Source organism: Cyanistes caeruleus, chromosome 2, assembly GCF_971803275.1.
Source record: "Cyanistes caeruleus chromosome 2, bCyaCae1.hap1.1, whole genome shotgun sequence".
Lineage (NCBI taxonomy): Eukaryota > Metazoa > Chordata > Aves > Passeriformes > Paridae > Cyanistes > Cyanistes caeruleus.
In genome coordinates this window covers 341,024-360,194 of record NC_141702.1, presented here as the reverse complement: position 1 = coordinate 360,194, position 19,171 = coordinate 341,024, and the positions used below count along the sequence as shown (strand labels likewise).

At 64.4% G+C, this 19,171-nt stretch overlaps 3 protein-coding genes across 4 annotated transcripts; all 3 read right to left on the bottom strand.

Annotated features, from left to right (window-relative positions):
- Window positions 1-213: 213 nt before the first annotated feature.
- On the bottom strand, window positions 214-4,184 carry TRIM54 (tripartite motif containing 54). The gene is made up of 10 exons (XM_086875222.1): window positions 3,424-4,184; window positions 2,664-2,836; window positions 2,198-2,369; window positions 2,026-2,121; window positions 1,672-1,905; window positions 1,422-1,444; window positions 1,209-1,333; window positions 755-856; window positions 583-621; window positions 214-385 (listed from the first exon to the last, which is right to left on the bottom strand). Exons 1-10 carry the CDS (start codon window positions 4,075-4,077, stop codon window positions 375-377), a joined length of 1,629 nt encoding a protein of 542 aa, XP_086731348.1. The 5' UTR covers window positions 4,078-4,184; the 3' UTR covers window positions 214-374.
- A 345-nt stretch (window positions 4,185-4,529) lies between these two features.
- DNAJC5G (DnaJ heat shock protein family (Hsp40) member C5 gamma) lies at window positions 4,530-6,667 on the bottom strand. The gene is made up of 4 exons (XM_086875224.1): window positions 6,456-6,667; window positions 5,997-6,210; window positions 5,670-5,823; window positions 4,530-5,143 (listed from the first exon to the last, which is right to left on the bottom strand). Exons 1-4 carry the CDS (start codon window positions 6,566-6,568, stop codon window positions 5,064-5,066), a joined length of 561 nt encoding a protein of 186 aa, XP_086731350.1. The 5' UTR covers window positions 6,569-6,667; the 3' UTR covers window positions 4,530-5,063.
- Window positions 6,668-7,381: 714 nt separating this feature from the next.
- LOC111927459 (uridine-cytidine kinase-like 1) lies at window positions 7,382-17,170 on the bottom strand. 2 transcript variants are annotated; one of them, XR_015282609.1, is made up of 15 exons: window positions 16,883-17,170; window positions 16,542-16,648; window positions 16,152-16,322; window positions 15,634-15,705; window positions 15,204-15,393; window positions 15,047-15,108; window positions 14,743-14,759; window positions 13,936-14,034; window positions 12,625-12,787; window positions 9,167-9,260; window positions 8,990-9,052; window positions 8,781-8,903; window positions 8,599-8,706; window positions 8,366-8,522; window positions 7,382-8,231 (listed from the first exon to the last, which is right to left on the bottom strand). XR_015282609.1 is itself a non-coding variant. In XM_086875257.1 (14 exons), the coding sequence occupies exons 1-14, from the start codon at window positions 17,142-17,144 to the stop codon at window positions 8,158-8,160; spliced, it is 1,599 nt and encodes a 532-aa protein (XP_086731383.1). In that variant the 5' UTR covers window positions 17,145-17,170; the 3' UTR covers window positions 7,382-8,157. The 2 variants fall into 2 exon arrangements, 1 of the variants encoding a protein (XP_086731383.1); XM_086875257.1 differs by lacking the exon at window positions 12,625-12,787.
- Window positions 17,171-19,171: the final 2,001 nt, after the last annotated feature.

Below are 19,171 nucleotides of genomic sequence, written 5' to 3'. Positions count from 1 at the left end.
TCCAGGTTGCACTGGGGCTCTGGGGTGGGCTCCAGGTTGCACTGGGGCTCTGGGGTGGGCTCCAGGTTGCACTGGGGCTCTGGGGTCTTGGCCCCTTGCCTGAGGTCCTGGGGACACTGCTGGGGTGATGGGGCAGGGGCTGGACCCTGTGGGGAAGGTGCAGAGCTTGTCTGGGGCACCCCCCGCCTCCACCCCACCCACACACCACACAAGAACGTGTCACACACTTTTAATGTTGTAGAGGGGCAGCGCCCATTTGGGGAATTCCAGCAGCAGGGATGGAGCTCGAGAGTGCCAGGGATGGCCACAGCCGGGGCAGGGTGACAGACACAGCCATAGCTGAGGGCATGCCAGCGCTACCCCACGACTTCACTTCAGTGCTGACCTGTGCAGAAAAGAAGCCTTAGCCCTGTGACCCTGGGCCCCCCTTCCCACTCCCTGCAGCAGGAAGACAGGGACGGCCTGGGAGGAGCCTGAGGTATGACCTTCCATCCACATCCTCATCCCCATTCCCAGGAGGTGTCTCCTCTGCCCTGTGGCACCCCATGGCTGTGCCCACCTCACTCCCCATGAGACTCTCACCGTGGGGAGAACTCGCTGGTTTCTGCCTCGGCCCCACATCTGCAGAGGGAACAAGACAGAGACAGGGATACCCCAGGACCCTGAAGGACCCGTGCTGCCACACGTGGGCCATGGCACAGCCAAGCAGGCATGGCACTGGACATGGCACTGGGCAGTCACGGCGTGCACCCACCTTCAGCAGCTTCAGGCACCTCCAGGCTGTCCAGCCGGTCCTCATCCGTTGTGGCCTCACTGCCGTCCCCAGGTCCATCACCCTCATCCTCGCCCAGTGGCTCTGTGGGCAGGGGACAGCTCAGGTGGGACCTTCCCTCCCTCCTGCATTATGGGGACACCAGGACATGCCAGGAGGGAGGTGACCAAGCAGGACACTCCAGGATGTTCCCAGGAGGAGTGTGACCTGCCCAGTGTGGAAACCAGGGAGAGTCTGGGGCAAGACTGACCCTCCAGGGTCCCTGGGTGGTGCTACAGGTGGAGGTCACATCCACAGTACCGTGTGGGATCCCCACACAGGGCATGTGGCGAGGGAGGCTCTGCTTCTCTGAGGCCTGGGTGCCCCAGGCAGTCCCAGTGCCTCAGGCAGTCCCGGTGCCCCCTTGGGACAGCAGCAGTTTCCCCAGTGCTGGCACCTGTCTGGAACTCGATGGTCCTCAGCATCTCAGCCACGTAGTCCACGTTGATGGAGAAGTGGTCCATATTCTCGTAGCCAGGCTCAGGGCGGCTGCTCATTGATGCCTTGGACATGTCTGTGATCCTGCAGGGCCGAGACACCCCGGGAGCTGCAGGGTCCAGCACCCAGAGGCCACCAGGCAAAGGCTTTTCCCCCCATACTCCCCACTTACTTTTTCAGGAGTTCCTTAGAGTGCTGTGAAGGAAAGCAAAGGGGGATCAGTGTCTCCTGGACATCACCCCCACCACAGGCCCACCCCTGTACATCCCACACAGGGGCATCCACAGATCCTTCTGGGTGAGCACAGCTGCGCTGTTTAGACAGGCAGCCCCACGGCCCTCGGGGAGCCATGGCACTACCACCCAGCCCTGGGGCAGTCCCAGCTCCCCTGTCCCCTTCTCTCCCTGCTCCCCTGGCAGGACCTGCAGGTACACGGCCATCTGGGGCTCCTCCATGGCCTGGATGGCTGACTCCACCAGTTTGGAGGAGGCCTCCAGGTGGTCTCCGTACTGGCGGATGAGCCCACGGACACGCTGCAGCTTGGCCTCCTGCTCGGCTGCGATGCTCTGCAGCAGCTCCTTCTTCCGCTCCTCCAGGATCCCGTACAGCGCATCAAACCGCAGCCCCACGTGCTGCTTCTGCCGCCGGCCGTTCTCCTGTGGGGTGGGAGTCCCTGCTGCAGCGCGTCCCCCCAGCACAGCCCCAGGGCTGGGCTCTCCCAGCGCCACCACACCCCACCACTGGCACAGCCCCAGGGCCGGACCCCCAGTCCCAACCTCGATGGTGTGGCAGATCTCCTCCATCTGTGTGATGATGGCCTGGATCCGGTCGTTCCCCGCCACCAGCATGGCGATGCCGTCGCTGAGCTCACTCTGGGAGTAGAGGGCACGGGCGTGAGGGTGGCTGTGGGGGTACCCTCGGCCCCCCAAAACCCCAGGGGTTCCCCACCTTCTGGCGCTGGTAGACGGCCGGCAGCGGAGCCACCTCGCAGTCCTTGTGCGCCCCAAACACCTTGCACAGGGAGCAGGTGGGCGCCTCGCAGCGCAGGCAGTAGATGTTGATCCTCTCATCCTCGTGCTCCTCACACATGAGGTGCTGCTCGGCCTTGGCATGAAGGGGTCTACAAGGGGGTTGGGGGTGTCAGATAGACACCCTGGCCCCCAGAGACACCCCAGCTGCAGAGACAGCACCAGCCCCAGGACCTGCCCAGCCCTGGAGACACCTCTGGCTCCCAGGGACCCTCCAACCCCAGGGACATTCCTGGCACCAGAAATACCTCTGGTGCTGGAGACACCCCCAGCCCCAGGAGTATTCCCTGGCCCTGTGTGGGCCCCACGACCGCCCAGTTCCTGCCGGGATCCCACCCCCAGCCCTCTCGGTGCCACCCCCCCGCGGGGACCCCGCGCCTCCGGACCGGGCCGACTCCTGCTTGTAGATGTCGATGATGTTCTCCACGAGCAGGTTCCGCTGCAATCCATACACCCCGTGCCGGTCCAGCACCACCTCGTGCCGGCACGACGGACACCGGAACCGGCCGCCCGACGGCACGGCGCTGGAGCCCCGTGACTGCCACAGCGGGTTGGAGGCCTGGGGGGTACGCGAGGGGTCACGGCGCCGGCACCCCGCACCCGGCACCCCCGGCACCCCCGGAACCCCGGCACCCCGCACCCCCGGAACCCCCCGGAACCCCCGGCACCCCGCACCCCCGGAACCCCCCGGAACCCCCGGCACCCCGCACCCCCGGAACCCCGGCACCCCGCACCCCCGGAACCCCGGCACCCCCGGCACCCCCGGAACCCCGCACCCCCGCACCTCCGGCACCCCCGGCATCCCGGCAACTCCCGTCCCCTCGGATCTGCACCCCACAGCCCCCCGGCACGGACCCGGGCACGGAGACAGAGATGGAGCACGGACACAGGTGTGGACACAAACAAGGGCACGCACACGGCCCTTTTCACCGGGCCCGTTCACCGTCCCCGGCAGCCGGGAGCGGCACCGAGCGCAGCCCGGCCCGCCGGCTGATCCCGCAGCCGGGATTCCCGGTGCCGGTGCCGCACTAGGCCCCGGCTGTGAAGAGGACCCCGGTGTTCCTAGTGCCGCCTGCCCCTCCGCCTCGCTGGCCGGAGCGGGGTCCTAAGGACGGAATTGCCGGTGCCTCCCCCGGCGGGTCCCACCTGGAAGACGTCGTTGGCGCACTTGCGGCAGAGGTTGTGCTGGCAGGGCAGGATGACCACAGGTTTGGAGAACATCTCCAGGCAGATGGGGCAGATGAGCTGCTTCTCCAGGCTCTCCATGCTCCTCGCCTCCGCCAGAAGCGGCTTCAGCCCCACGGCGAAGTTCATGGCCGCGGTCCCGGCCCGTCCCGGCCCGACCCGGCTCTGTCCCGCGGCTCCGCTCCGGCCGCCCGGTGCCCGCTTTGTTTCGGCCCCGGCTCCGGCCCCGCCGCTAATTTTAGCGGCCCCCGCCCCGCCAGCCGCAGCTGTCGGCGGCGTCGGGTGACACTGAGTCACCATTCCTGCCCACCCCTGGGCACCGGCTGGTCCCGGGACCGGCTGATTCCCTGCGACCGAGTTTCGGGAGCCGCTGATCCCTGCCCGGAGAGGAGGAGCGGCCGGGGTTCCGGGGGAGCAGGGCTGGCAGTCGTGTTGAGGAGCGTGTGCTTCCCTCTGGAGCAGCGGCGCTGCGGGAGGCTGGGGTCCCCCAGACACCACAGCCCCAGCCCGGTGCCACCGCCCCGAACAGCAGGGTGCAGGGGCTGGTGCCAGGACACCCCCATCCTCACTCACCCTGCCACCCTGTCTATATTTAGGGAGTGAGGCAGAGCCCATGCAGCTGCAGGCAGAGGCGGTGACCAGAGACGGGAAGAAAGGGCAAGCGGCTCACTGCGTCCCCCTCGGTGTCACCCCTGCCAGTCCCGGCCCTGCGCAGGGCCACGGCTCCCAGAGAGCAGGGCAGGAGCAGGGGTGGGGCTGGGCAGTGGGGCTGGGCAGTGGGGCTGGGCAGTGGGGCTGGGCAGTGGGGAGCAGGGCTCCAGGGCTGCAGCAGCAAGGAGTGGGAAGAGCAGAGCCTGTGGGAGCCAGCAGCAGAGGACAGAGTGGGTGACAGTAAACGAGTGACATTCACTCCACTTGACATGACCACCCCACACAGGACAGTGCCTACTCCACGCCCCAGTCAGTCCACCACCCTGCAGGATCCATGCATGGACAACACCGGGCAGAGGCACATCCCGCTGCCGAGTGTTCCAGCAGCCCTGGACAGAGCCCAGGCACACACACACTCCCCTCCCATCAGCCTTTAATGGTGCCCACAAAAACCCAGACAACCTCTGCCAGAGGGCAGAGGAAAGGGGTACAGATCGAAGCACCCCAACCCCACAGCAGCGTTTGGCACCCAGCACCCATCGGGAGGGTTCACGAGGGGGCAGCGGGCTCAGCCCAGCCCCAGAGGTTACAGTGCTAATGGTCTTGGACGCGCTCAGCTCCCTCGCGCGAGCTGCGCAGCTCGGCCCGGAGCATCTCTGCTTGTGCCTGGTGCTCGGTGCCCATCGGACACAGGCAAGGCACTAAAGGGGGCCACAGCAGCACGGGCTCCAGGCCACTGCCACCACCAGTGCTGGGACACAGGGGCATTGCCCTGGAGCTCGAGCAGGGGCCCGGGAGCCCGTGCATTGATGCTGGCCGAATTAACCTGAGATTCTATCCCTCCCGAGGCTGATGAGCCCGGGGGGCGGGACCATGGTCCCAGAAAGTGACAGTCCTAAAGGAGAACTCCTGTCCCGAGTCCTGGGGGAGTCGGCAGGATGGGACCAGCCTCAGGCATCACTCCTGGTGCTGGCTGGCAGTGGCTCCGTGCCGGCAGGCGGGGGCTGTGCTACAACAGGGATCTGAGGATCTGGAAAGGAAGAGCTGCGGATCAGTGGCTCGGCCCCATCCTGCCAGTGAGCAGCAATCTCAAAACATCCCTGCAAGGGCTCCCACAGCCCTGGCCAGTGCAGAGTCGTGTGGGAGTGCCCCGACACCACAGAAATCTGCAGGAGTCACTCAGCCCCACTGACCCCAGTATGGCCAGTGCCAGGGAACAGAGCTGGCCCGGAGCACAGCCGCTCTTCCCGTGCTCTGAGCCCCAAAGGGCACCCGCCCAAGGGTCTCTAAGCTTCAGGCCTGTTCAGGGGGACTTTGTCCAAAGGGAAGGACAAGGTGTACCCATGGTCCGTGCAGTGGCTCCCTCTGTCACTGTCACCAGCCCTGGCCCACACTGGAAACACTGAGGGCTGGCTGGAAACAAGAGGTGCAGCTAAAACCAACCCAAGGCCTGAGCCAGAACTCTGTCCCCACATGAGATGGGACACAGGGACACCCCAGAACCCCCACAAAGCAAACATAGGTGCTCCTAGCTGCTGGTCTCCAGCCTGACTTACCGCTGTCCTCTGCACCCATCTGTGCCTCCAGGTCCTTGGGGTCCACATACTTGTAGGACTCATCCTCCTTGGGTTGGCAGCACGTCCCACAGCAGAAGAAGCAGCAGCAGCAGCAGCAGCAGCAGGTGAGGGCACCGCAGCACAGCACCAGTGCCTGCATCAGGGACAGACACACTGAGCTCATTCAAATCCCTGACCCATTCACACCAGTCCTGGTGTGAACCCCACTCAAACCACCAGCCTGCCAGGATAGCAAACCATGAAGCTCAGCTGACCCGCCAGCCCCATCGCGCCAGCCCCACGGATGCCGGATGATGCCGGGCTCACCTGGAACCACCACTTGGACATGAGGAAGTAGTGCCGGACCGCATCATCCCCGAACTGCTCGGCCACGTAGAGGCCGAGGGAGCCGTACTGGTCATACAGGCGGCGCTTGTCCGCGTCGCTCAGCGTGGCGTGGGCGCTGTTGATCTCCTTGAACCGCTCGGCTGCCGCCGGGTCATCGGGGTTCTTGTCCGGATGGTACTTGAGAGCCAGCTTCCTGCGGGGTGCAGCGGGGGGACCCCCAGCTCGGGTCACAGCCTCACTTCCCGGGACAGACCCAGACCCCCGGCACGGAACCAGGACCCCGGCACGGGATTACGGCCTCGTTTCCGGGAACCGACCCTGAGGGCCGGGATGGGACCAGGACCATCCGGACGAGATCCCGGCCGCGCTGGGAGGACGGGCCCTCACGCCCGGGCTCCCAGGACGGCCCCGCGGCCCCCGCCGGACCCCCCCCCGTACCGATAGGCCTTCTTGATCTCCTCGGGGGAGCTGCCCTTCTGCAGCCCCAGCACCCGGTACAGGCTCTCCCCGACCCGGGACAGCTTCCGCTGCGGCCGCGGGGGCTCCGCCATGGCCGCGCCGAGGGTGGCGGGGTCGGACGGGACGCGGCACCGACCGCCACGGCCCTCACGGCCCTGCCCGCGCCCGCCGCTTCCGCCCGCGCCGCCGCCGCTCTGCGCCTGCGCCGCCCGCGCCCCGGGACCGCGGGGACAGCGGGGACAGCGGGGACAGGGCACGGGACAGCGGGGACAGCGGGGACAGCCCGCCCCGGGACAGCGGGGACAGCAGGGACAGGGCACGGGACAGCGGGGACAGCGGGGACAGCCCGCCCCGGGACAGCGGGGACAGCGGGGACAGGGCACGGGACAGCGGGGACAGCCCGCCCCGGGACAGCGGGGACAGCGGGGACAGCGGGGACAGGGCACGGGACAGCGGGGACAGCCCGCCCCGGGACAGCGGGGACAGCGGGGACAGGGCACGGGACAGCGGGGACAGCGGGGACAGCCCGCCCCGGGACAGCGGGGACAGCGGGGACAGGGCACGGGACAGCGGGGACAGGGCACGGGACAGCGGGGACAGCCCGCCCCGGGACAGCGGGGACAGGGCACGGGACAGCGGGGACAGCGGGGACAGACAGGGCACGGGACAGTGGGGACAGCGGGGACAGGGGACAGCGGGGACAGGGCACGGGACAGGGCACGGGACAGCGGGGACAGCGGACACAGCGAGGACAGGGCACGGGACAGCGGGGACAGACAGGGTAGGGGACAGCGGGGACAGGGCACGGGACAGCGGGGACAGCGGGGACAGCGGCCAGCCCGCCCAGGCCCCCGGGACAGCCGGCACCGGCCCTGCTCCGGCGGCAGAAGGAAGCGCACACGGGATCGCGCTGCTCCTTTATTGGTACAAAAGGCGGTGAGGGCACGGCCGGGCCCCGGGACAGCGCGGGCAGACCCCCAGCCCCGAAACCTCCTGCTGCCGCCGGCGGCGGCGCCGAGCGGGGCAAGGCTGCCGCTGCCCTTTGAAAAAAGAACCTGAGCAACAAGGGCAGCACCGGGGACACCTCACTGCTCCCTGGTCACCGGCACCGCGCACCAGGGATGGGACAGCACCGGGAAGGCAGCTCGATGCCAACCCCCCGACTCCTGGGACCAGGGATCGAGTGTGGACGAGTGGGAACAGGGTGGATCCATGAGGTCCAGTCCCTGATGTTGGAGGGTCCCACTGGAGCTGGGGGCTGCCCACAATAAATACAAATAAATATGGATTCCAGGCACAGAGCGCACCTGGACTGGACCCCATCTCTCTCTTCCCCTGGGCAGAAGGTGAGCACCCCCTCAGGCACAGCCGCAGGGAGGCCACCACCCCCTTCGGAGGCACGGCTGGCCCAGGCCCAAAGGCAGAGCTCTGGGAGCAAGGAATGTCCCTAAATGTCCCCTCTCCATGGTCCACAGGAGAGGCCATCCCTCTCTCCTCCTCCTCCCTGGGGAGGATTGGTCCTTTGGGGCAGAGGGAGACCGGCAGCAGGGGCTTGTGGTGCAGGTCCGGAGAGCCGGGGGCTGGCAGGTGGGCACAGCTGGCAGCTCAGGGCCTCTCCTGGGGGCAGGGATGGGGGCCAGCCCTGCAGCCAGCCTGGTCCACGGTCCTGTGGCCAGCCAGTTCAGCAGTCCATGCTGTCGCTCTCACACCAGGCTGAGGGGCCATCGGTGCCAAAGTATCTGTCTCCAAAGTTACCTGGCAGAGAAAGGGACAAAGTGAAGGGACAGCAGCAGCAGCTCCACCAGTCCCCTCGGCGTGGCTACGAGACTATCCATTCCTAGGGCTGCTAGACCTCAGCCATGAGGTACAGCACACCCTGGCCCCCTCACCGATGCCCGGGATGATGTGGAACTCTTCGTTGACCCGCTTGTCCACGGCAGTGGTGATGATGTGGACACGGGGAAAGGCGTATGCCACGGAGTGCACCCCCATCTCTGCCATCAGCAGCGACAGCAGGAAGATCCTGTCCTCCTGCACATCATGGTCCTGTGGCACATGGAGATATGAGAGCCCAGCTGGGAGCAGAGATCTCACGCCCCATCCCACCTACCCGGCCCCTCACCAGCAGCACGCGCACGGCCATCATGGCCGCGGCCCCCGTGGACACGGTGCTGTCCATCAGGATGACGTAGTCCTCGCTGATCTCCTTGGGCAGGCGCAGGTAGTGGAGCTGGGGAGGGAAGGAGGGCGGTTGGTGACGTGCCAGGGGTGCATGGCCGTGTGCCAGGCTGCAGCCCGACTCACCTCAGGCTCCCCTGTGTCCAGGTTGGTCTGGATGAGGATCTTGCCCAGGCGGATGTCCTTGCAGACAGCGGTCAGGGCCTGCTCCATGGTCTCGCCTGCTCGCAGGATGGACACGCCGGTGATCTGGGAAAGGGACAGGTGCTGGGTGCTCCCAGTGCATGCTGACCCCAGGAGCTGTGCTCTCACGGGGAGCAGGGACCGTGTCTCACCCGCTGCCTGTGGAACCGTTTTCCCTCGTACATCGTGCCCTGGGGCGTCTCCACAGTGACCGACTGCAGAAAGGGGAGCACAAGGAGTGTGGGGGGAGCCAGACCCCCCGTGAGTGGGGGCACCCAGAGGGGGAGATGGGCATGGGGCTGTGGCTACACCCGAGAGTGGTCACTCACCTTCAGTGGCAGGAAGGACAAGGCATGTTCGATCAGCAGCCGCATCAGGCGCTTGGAGTAGAAGATAAATTCGTCCCTGGTCGTGTCCTTGTTCCTGGGAGGGATGACACATGTGAGGTGGGAACAGAGCCCCTGCCATCTCCTGCAGACCACACGTGGGGCTCCAGAGGCCAACCAACATGGACAGCAGTCCCAGTCTGTGGGAACCAGAGCATTCTTAGAGTGACACAGTCAGTGATCACCTGCACTGTGGGACTCACTGAGACCTCAGCTTTTGTCTTAGACAGGACCACAGAGGCAAGAGAGTGCCTTAGTTACCCTGGGAGGGAGATGCAACACCAGTTAGACACCAGAGAGAGCTGGGAGTGAATGGGGAGTAGGAACAGGTCAGGCAGGACTATCAGTCCTGGGGCAGCACAAAATCAGGAGCAGTGGGTGAGTGCTGGGGAGCCTGGGAGGAGCAGAGCCAGGATGGAGTAGGACCCCACTGTGGAAGGGGACATAGTGCACCATGGCTGAGCATGCTGGGTGACAGAAAAAAGTCGAACATGTCCTCAGCTCTCCCCACTACACACCAAGCCAGAGATAAAGCACTGCCAAGAACCAGGTGACTCTGAAATACCCATTGTGCCCTTTTCACAGCTCTGGCGTACTGAAGGCAGCAAGATGTAAAACAAACACAAACCAGAACAAAGCTGCCATGGGGCCACAATTCCCAGGAAACCTCTCTCCTCCCCCAGCAGGGGTAAAGCCAGCCCTGCATGCAGGGCACTAACCCCACAGCAGAGGGAAAGTAGATGGATTTTCCTACTGAGAGCACCCTGGCCACCAGCCTCGTGGGGAACATGAGGACAAAGAAGTCCCACAGACACCTACCCATTCCCAGATGGAAGAGGTGGAGCTAGCAACACTCCTGAAGAGGCAGAAGGATATGGAATATTTTTACTGTGTATTCTAAGACCATCTGCCATTTCTTACACCTCACTGGATGACAGACAGCCCCACTGAGGCACTCGGAGGAGGACGAACAGTCACTGCTGTCCCTGTGTGTTCCTGCAGCCATTCCAGGGTTGCTCACAGCTGAGCACCTGCAGTGACCGTGGCATATGGACATTCCCAAATCCCTGGGCAGAGAGAGCTCCCCCAGGGGAGACAGAAAATCAGTTCTGGTCTGAAAGGAACAGACACCCTGCCTATGGCTCCCAGTGTGAGCATCCACTCACAGGTGGTGGCACCCACCCATCCACCCACAGCAGCCTGGGAGCAGCCCAAGGCCAGCAGCCTCCCTGTCTCCACAGCAGCCTGTCCTGTCCCAGCCAGCTGTCCCCACTGAGACCCACACCGGCTGTTCTGGCCCCTGGCTGGGTGGGATGGACCCCACTGCAGAGGCAGTTCCTCTGGGGATGGGGAAGCACCCCAGGCCCCAGTGCAGAGACACAACCATGAAGCTTCTCCATGCCCAGGGCACAAGCAGGGCAGGGGGAAGGGCTGTGCCAGGGAGGGCAGCCCAGACATGTTTGGCAGGAGCAGGTTACCAGGATCCATCAGTGCTGCTGTCCCACCTCCTCAGCTGGCAGAGCGCTGCCAAAGGGCCATGGCTGTCCCCACAGCATCACTGCCTGCGTGAAGCCTGAGGAAACACACTGCTCCTATCCATAGAGGAGGCAAGAGGAACCTCAGCACACTGCAGCACATGTTGGGAGCCTGCAGCTGGGCACGGCAGCACCACAGTTGGTGCTCCTGACGATCTCAGCCTTCCCTTGCACGCTCAGGAGATGACAGAGGGACCAGGAGGATGTGCCTGGGCCCTGACCATGGCATCAGCTCTGTGCATGAACTGGACTGTCTGCAGGTGTGAGCCAGCTGGTACAGCAAGGCTCCAGGAAATCTGGGAATGAATGGGTTACAGAATCCCAGAACAGTTTGTGTTGGGAGGGACCTTAAAGGTCATCTTGTCCCACTGCCCTGCCATGGGCAGCGGCACCTTCTATTAGGCCAGGTTTCCCCAAACCCTGTCCAGCCTGACCTTGGGGCAGCCAGCTATCCTGGACAGCTTGTGGCAGAGCCTCACCGCCCTCACAGAAGAACTTCTCAGTATCTCAGTGGGATACCATTCCTCCTCATCCTGACACTGCATCCTTCATACCCCATCTATTCGTAGCCTCATGACTCAAACTGTGCAGCTATTCCAGTGTGAGACTTGTTTTTGGTTTCTATCTCTCCACAACAGCAGGAAATTGCTCTAGAAAGTGCTTCCCCTGGATGCCAGCCTGGATTTGCCAGGACGATGCTCATCTGCTGCCACCAACACCTTCCCAGCAGACAGATGGGTGGAGCCTCTGGTGTGGAACAGGGAATGGTGCTGGCTGACATGCCAGGATTGACCATCTGCATCCTAGAGAGCTGCACTGGGAAAGACCAGACAGGAAAAGGAGGGAGAAGAATCCTGGCTCATAGCTCTGCAGTGATGCAGGTGCTGGGCTGGACACTTAAAGGCTTGGGAAGGCTGTGCTGGTGGGAGCAGCAGCTGGAACCTGGTGCAGTAAAAGGTTCCCTGCCAAGGTCAGGGGCTGAACTAGGCAGTAACTTTGCACATGGAGGTGCAGGAAATGTGGCTAAAGGTGTGTTTGACTCTCACCAGCCTGGAGCTCTCTGGGAGCCCAACAGAAGGGCAGCAGGCAAAAGCAGCACCTTAGGAGTAGAGGGTCACAGGTGGTGACCAGCAACAGCCCCGTGCCATGCCCAAGTGACACAGAAGCCAATGAGTGCTGCCAAGTCTCACCAGAAACACATTCTCCCTTGCTGTCCCCTAACACAGACACCCAGCAGAGCTCCTCAGCTCAAAGGTTTGGGAAAGGCACTGGGCCGGCAGGATTTCAGGGGTAGCTGACAGGCTGTGCTGATGTTCCTCAGAAATACGGCATTTCCTATATACCATCTGGAATGGGCTAAGCTGCCTCCCCACTACCCCTGGCCCTGCTCCCACGTGGCACCAGCACAGCCACCTGAGGCCAATGGTGCCAACGCCCTGCAGCTCCAGGCAAAGCCCAACCCGCCCCCAGGGCAGCCTAGCACAGCCCTGAGCCTCAGCGGATTAAGGTCATCAGGCACTTGTGGTACAAAGGTGGAGCCACAGCCCAGGGGAGGGACACGAGCACAGGCACAGGGCTCTGCCTGGCACACCTGAGGTGCCACAGCATACACCACAGGTTCTACAGCCTGTCTTGGAGCTGTGCTTCCTTCCACAGGAGGAAGGAGTGAGGAGAAGGAACGGAGGTGCCCAGCCTGCGTGTGGTCATGAGTATCAGAAGACCATAAAATATTTGAGCTGGAAAAGCCCTTTGAGATCAAATCCAGTTGCTCCCTCAGCACTGCCAAGGCCACCGCTAGCCCACAACCCCAAGTGCCACACCCACGTGGTTTCTAAATTCCACCAGGGATGGGGCCTCCACCAATACCTGGCGCAGCTGTGCCAATGCTGGACAACCCTTTCCATGAAGAACCGCTCCCAATATCCAACCTAAATCTCTGGAGCAGCCTGAGGAAGTTTCCTCTTGTCCTGTCCCTTTTTCCATGGGAGCAGAGCCCAAGCCCTCCTGGCTGCATCCACCTGTCAGGAAGCTATAGAGAATGAGAAAGTCCCTCCTGAGCCTCCTTTTCTCCAGGCTGAGCCCCTTCCCAGCTCCCTCAGCCTCTCCTGGGGCTCCAGCCCCTTCCCAGCTCCGTTCCCTGCCCTGGACACGCTCCAGCCCCTCCAGGGCTCTCCTGTCAGGAGGGGCCCAGAGCTGCCCCTAGCACTGGAGGTGCCCCAGCAGTGCCCAGCTGGGAGAGCCCAAGTGCCACTGGCCTCCTGCCCATCTGGGCTCATGCTGAGCCACTGCTGACCAACACCCCCAGGGCCTTTCCAGTTTTTCAGCCCCTCTGCCCCAGCCTGGAGTGCTTCATGGGGTTGTTGTGACCCAAGAGCAGGACCTGGTGCCTGGCCTTGTTGACCCTCACGCTGCTGATCTCAGCACATCCCACATCCACCCAGCCTGTCCCAATCCCTCTGCAGAGCCTTCCTGCTCTCCAGTGGATCCACATCTCACCCAGCTTGGTATCACCTGCAATCTTACTGAAAGTGCACTCAGTCCTCTCCAGGTCTCGCACAAGGACATTACACTTCCCAAACCAAACCAGGTGCCATAGCAACCACAGCATGAGAGGCACAGGAGGACCTGACTGAGCTCAACATCCCCGCCCTGCTGTGGAGAAACGCTGTAGGTTCTGCAGCCACAAAAACAAGGAACCTCTCAGCAGTCCTAAAGGCCTCAGCCCTTGACCGTCCACTAAATGATGCTACTGTCACCTGGAAAAAAGGAGCACCAGAGGGGAATGAAAAGATCAAGAGTAGTGGAGTCATAGAAGCAGCTGCCCAGGTCCCTTCTCTAAGCCAGCTCTAAACCTGAGTGCCCTGGGAGAGGGCAAAGGGTACCTTGCTCCATGCCACCAGCTGTTCCACCTGTGCTCCAGTGAGGAAAGAGACAACCAGTCCCCTCCCATTGTAGGAAAAGCCTGCCTTTGGCTCGGGAATCACCCAAAGCAGATGTGCAGAGATCTGGTCACCAGAGAAGTGCCCACGGGGCCAGGGCCAGCTCCACTCAGCTATTCTGCTCCAGGCCAACACCCACGACTGAGATGCCAGGGGCAGAGGGGAAAAACTCACCCCAGGCCTTGTGGTGTGACCCCACCAACCAGCCTAGAGAAGGGGCCTGGGGGCAGGGATGTACCTGATGATGGTGTGCATGCCCCGCACCTGCGGCGTGCTCTCCAGGACGCTCAGCGTCTTTGGCAGTGGCTGTCCTTGGTGGGCAGAGGCCAGGGCTGCCCTGCAGGGAGGAAGGGGGTCAGAGCTGTGCAGCACATGCAGAGCCACAGCACTGGGCCCTTAGAGGGACATGACCCTGCCAAAGGAAGGTTCCAGAACGCCCCTGAAAAGTCGGCATTGTGCTTGGCCTTCCCGCTTGGATCCTGAAGAATGCCCCAAGTCTGCTACCAGGCACGAGATCCCAGAACCAGACTACCCAAAAAGACTGGGGCAAACCTCCTGGACCACACATACTGCGGCCTCTGCAGCACCAGCCTTGGCAAGCACCAGGACTAGCAGCTCTGCAGGGCAGGACATTCCCATGCACCCTGGGACCAGGCTGTGCACCACGTGAGGGACAAGGGCTGTCATGCTCAAATGGGACATGAACTGCCAGGAACAGGGACCATGCAGGGCACTTCTCCTGCAGAAGTGAAGCAATCAGGACACGAGCCCTGCTTCAGAAAGGAACAGGACCAGGGCAGGGAGCTGGCCACCTCCATCAGCCACAGTGTGGGATGTGTCACACAAAGCCCACAGCTGCAGCCAGATAGACCCCAAGGAGCTGGCAACAGCCATTGCAGCCCTGGGGAGGAGCAGCTATGCTCAGGCACCTCAGCAAAGCTCTACCAGCAGGGACAGGAAGGCAGCAAGACTTGGAATGCAGTGGGTGCCAGCAGCCCCCCCCAAACGCAGAACTGGCTCCTCTGCAGTGGTGGGTCCCACGTACCTGACTGTAATCTCCCGCTGGATGGTGGAGAGGTCATCGGAGCAGCACGAGGGAACAGGAAGGACACCCTGTCAGTCACTCACAGGCCAGCACAGCCATCACAACAGCCCAGGGGGCACCCCACCCTCCTCCCCAGTGCCCACTTCAGAGATCTGCTCCCCCAAGCACCATGCCAGGGCCTTTTGAGAAGCAAGAGGTGATGTCAAGACCCCCTCCAGGTGCTCCAGGAGCACAGGTCTGTGTGTAGCCACATCCTGCCCTCTGCATGCATGCAGGACCCTTCTCTTCCTCAGCCCTGGCTCACCTTCTCCAGCTGGCTGTGCACATGCTGCACAATGAGGTCCAGTGCCACAAAGTTTTCCCCACCTGAGAGTGGAGCAGAAGAGCCAGGTGGAGCGGACGCTGACCTACCCCTGCCCCAGATCACCCACTCCCAATGCCAGGGTCAGCTCTGGCCTCACCCCTGGGCACCACGATGTCAGCAACCTGCACGGTGGGCTCGATGTACTGCTCGAAGGCCGGCTTCACAAACTTGTTGTACTGCTTGATGACCCCTGCAACATCACGCCCACGCTCCATGATGTCGCGCTGCAGCCGCCGCACCAGACGGATGTCAGAGTCCGTGTCCACAAACACTTTCATGTCCAGAAGCTGGAAAACTGGGAGGGGTGAGCACCCCCTATGCAGCTCTCATCATACCTGTGTTACTCCCCTCCACCACCCAGCAATGGCACCCAGCATCACCTCCCCTGACACTCTGACACACAGTGCTCTGCCAGCAAGTGGGGTGGCCTTTCTCTCCACAGCCCCCACTGCTGCAGTGGGCCAGTGCCTGTGCTGCTGCAGGCACACATCCCCTCCCAGGCCAGCAGCCACCTGAGGCAGCGATACCTTGAGCAGCTCCTTGTTGGCGAAGGCCAGGATCCCTTCGAACACGATGACATTGGCCCCATACACTGTTTTCTGCAGGCAAACAGAAGCTGGGGTTGTCCTGTTTCTCTCACATGCCATGGCAGCACCAACACTGACAGAGACAGGGCACTGATCTCCCCGGGTTTTCACCACTGTGTTGGGGCTCCCTATAGATGTCCTGCAGCACCCGCTGTCTTGGAGCCCTAGTTCATCCCTATGCATGATGCTCCAGCCCAGGACAGACCCTGAACCTTGCTCCAGAATCCAAGCCTCTGCTCAATGTCATCTGCCCCAGCACCCCTCCACACTGAGTCCCTCCCTCATGTCTGTGCTGGCCTGTTTGCAGATCCACCCACAGTCTCCCCAGAATGACTCCCAGAATGACGGCTCCCCAAGCCGCCCCATCCCTTTAGCCTTCCAGGCCCTGCAGCACCAGAGGTGATTCCCCTTCCCGGGACTCTGCCACCCTGGCCCAGCGTGGCCCCTGTGGCACCCACCCACTCGCGGCGCCGGCTGTGAGTGGTGAAGTCGTACACCGGCACCTTCACGCTCTTGCCCTTCTTGAGCTTGCGCAGGACGCTGACGAGCAGCTCAAAGTCAAAGGCATCGGGGTGGTCGAAGTTGTAGTCGCTGCGGGCTGCCAGCGCCTGCTGCCCCTCATCCAGCACCTGCAGGCACCGGCAGTGCTCAGCGCCGTGCCGGATGCCCGGGGCACCAGCACCACTCAGCACTGCGCCGGATCCTGGCATCCACGGGCACCAGCACGGCTCAGTGTCGCACCGGATCCCTGGACCCACGAGCATCAGCACCACTCAGCAGTACGCCGGAACCGCGACTGTCGGCACCGCTCAGCGCTGTGCCGGACCCCCGGGCCCCCCGTCCCGCACCTTGTAGAAGGAGTCCATGGAGAGCAGCACGACCCAGGGCACGTCCAGCGCCTCGATGATCCGCGTCGCCACCGTGGTCTTGCCTGAGGCGCTGCCGCCGCACAGGCCTGCGGGGAGCGGCGGGGGCACCGCCCCGGCCCCGGATCCGTCACGGCCCCGGATCCGGCTCCAGCCCGGTCCCAGCCCCTCCTCGGACGTTGCTCGGGGCCCGGTTCCACGATTTCCGACTGCAGCCCGACCCTGGCCCCGGTCTGGCCTCCATCCCCTCCCCGGCCCAGTCTCGGCTCCATCTCCTTTCTGCTCCGGCTCCATCCCCTCCCTGGCCCCGTTCCGCCACTCACCGATGACAAAGGCCTCATCTACGGGCGCGCCGGTCTCGCTGTACCAGGGCGGCCGCCCGGCCGTGTAGATAGTCCGTTTGCTGGTGCGCAGCAGCGGCGGCTCCGGCTTGCACTGGCTGGCGGTGCGCCGCCGTGGGGCCGGGGCGGGCGCCAGCGGCAACCGGCTGAGCAGAGAGCCCAGCGGGCCGGGGCCGGGACCGGAGCTGTGGCCGCGCTCCGGCCCCGTCGTGCCCCGCCGCTCCTCCGCACCCGCCGCCGCCATTGCCGCGCGTGGCCGCGGGGGCTGCCGGGACAGGCGGTGCTGCACACGGCCCGGCGAACAGGCCCCGCCCCGATCAGGCCCCGCCCCGATCAGGCCCCGCCCCGATCAGGCCCCGCCCCGATCAGACCCCGCCCCGGCCCGGCCCCGCCCTGCCCCGAGCGCTGGGCTCACCTGCAGACGCCTCCCTAGAGGTGTCACAGCCAGGGATCCCCGGGGCTCTGCAGCTCCCTCAGCCTTATCCCGGCAGAGCCGCTCCAGCCCTGCAGCATCACAGGCTGCTCGGCGGGCTCTCCCCAGCCTGTCCTGTCCCGCGTGTGCTGGGGAGCCAGCGCTCCAGCCCCAGTGGTGTCCAGGACGCGCCAAGGGTGCATTGTTGGTTCACGGTCAACTCGGTGTCTCCCAGGACCCCCGGAGCCTTTTCTGCGGAGCTGCTTCCCAGCCGGCTGCCCGGTGCCCGCCCTGAGGTTGTCCTCCCCAGAGCAGGACCCTGCACTGCCCCGTGCTGACCCTCCCCAAGCTCCTGCCCCCTGTCTCTGCAGCCCATCTTGAGTCCCTCCGCACTACGGAGCAGCACGACCCACCGGGTGAAGCCACCTATTCCCGGTCGGTTGTCATCTGTCACCGTGCTGAGGGTGCTCTGCCTGGCCTCCAGGTCCCTAAAGAAGGCGGGACTGGACTCAGTACTAACCCCGAGGTTACACTGGTCTTTATCGGGCGATGAATACCCTGCTCCGGGCTCGGCCACGCAGCCCCAGTTCAATGCAGCCCCTCCCGGCTCATCCAGCCCGTGCTCCCAACACTTCTCGCTGAGGGTCCCAAGCGGTACAGCGTCAAAAGCCTTCCTGTAACCTGGGCAGACACTGTCCCCTGCACGTCCGTCGTGCACCAGCTTCGGCATTTCACCACGGAAGGTGATTGGAATGGTCAGGCGCAATCCCCATCGGTGACGCTGTGCCGGGTTCTCCTCAGCCCCCTTCCTGTCCTTCCTGTGAACAGACGGCTTCCAGGATCAGTTCTGATCAGATCATCACCTGCCCAGGGACAGAGAGAGATGAGGTTGAACCCTGTCCCCGAAGAGCTTCTCCTGTGGCAGAGCGCTCCTTACGCACAGCTCCCATGTATTTGCCTGGAGATCCATCGGACTGCAACACCCGAGCCAGCCCCTGGCCAGCCCCTGGCCAGCCCCTCTCCAGCCCCTCTCCAGCCCCTCTCCAGCCCCTCTCCAGCCCCTGGCCAGCCCCTCTCCAGCCCCTCTCCAGCCCCTGGCCAGCCCCTCTCCAGCCCCTGGCCAGCCCCTCTCCAGCCCCTCTCCAGCCCCTCTCCAGCCCCTGGCCAGCCCCTCTCCGGCCCCTCTCCGGCCCCTCTCCAGCCCCTCTCCAGCCCCTGGCCAGCCCCTGGCCAGCCCCTCTCCAGCCCCTCTCCAGCCCCTCTCCAGCCCCTCTCCAGCCCCTGGCCAGCCCCTCTCCAGCCCCTCGCCAGCCCCTCTCCGGCCCCTCTCCAGCCCCTGGCCAGCCCCTCTCCAGCCCCTGGCCAGCCCCTCTCCAGCCCCTCTCCAGCCCCTCTCCAGCCCCTCGCCAGCCCCTCTCCAGCCCCTCTCCAGCCCCTCTCCAGCCCCTCTCCAGCCCCTCTCCAGCCCCTCTCCAGCCCCTCTCCAGCCCCTCTCCAGCCCCTCGCACGCCGCCGGGGCCGCCCCCGCTCGAGCGCGGACCCGCGGGCAGGACCACCCCGCCACCCGCGCGTGGGGGCGGAGTCACGGCAGGGGCGGGGCTCGGCGGTGCCGGTGCCCGCGGTGCCGCTCGCTCCCGGGATGGAGCCCCCGACCGGCACCGAGAGCGCCCGCCTGGTCAGCCCGCGGAACGGCCGCGCCGACGGCAGCCTGCGCCTCAAGAGGTACCGCCGGCACCGGCACCCATCGCCCCGGCATCCCATCGCCCCGGCATCCCATCGCCCCGGCACCCCCACCACCGCCAGCACAACTCCATCACAGGCGCCTGCGGCGCCGACGGCACTTCCATCACCGGCACCCC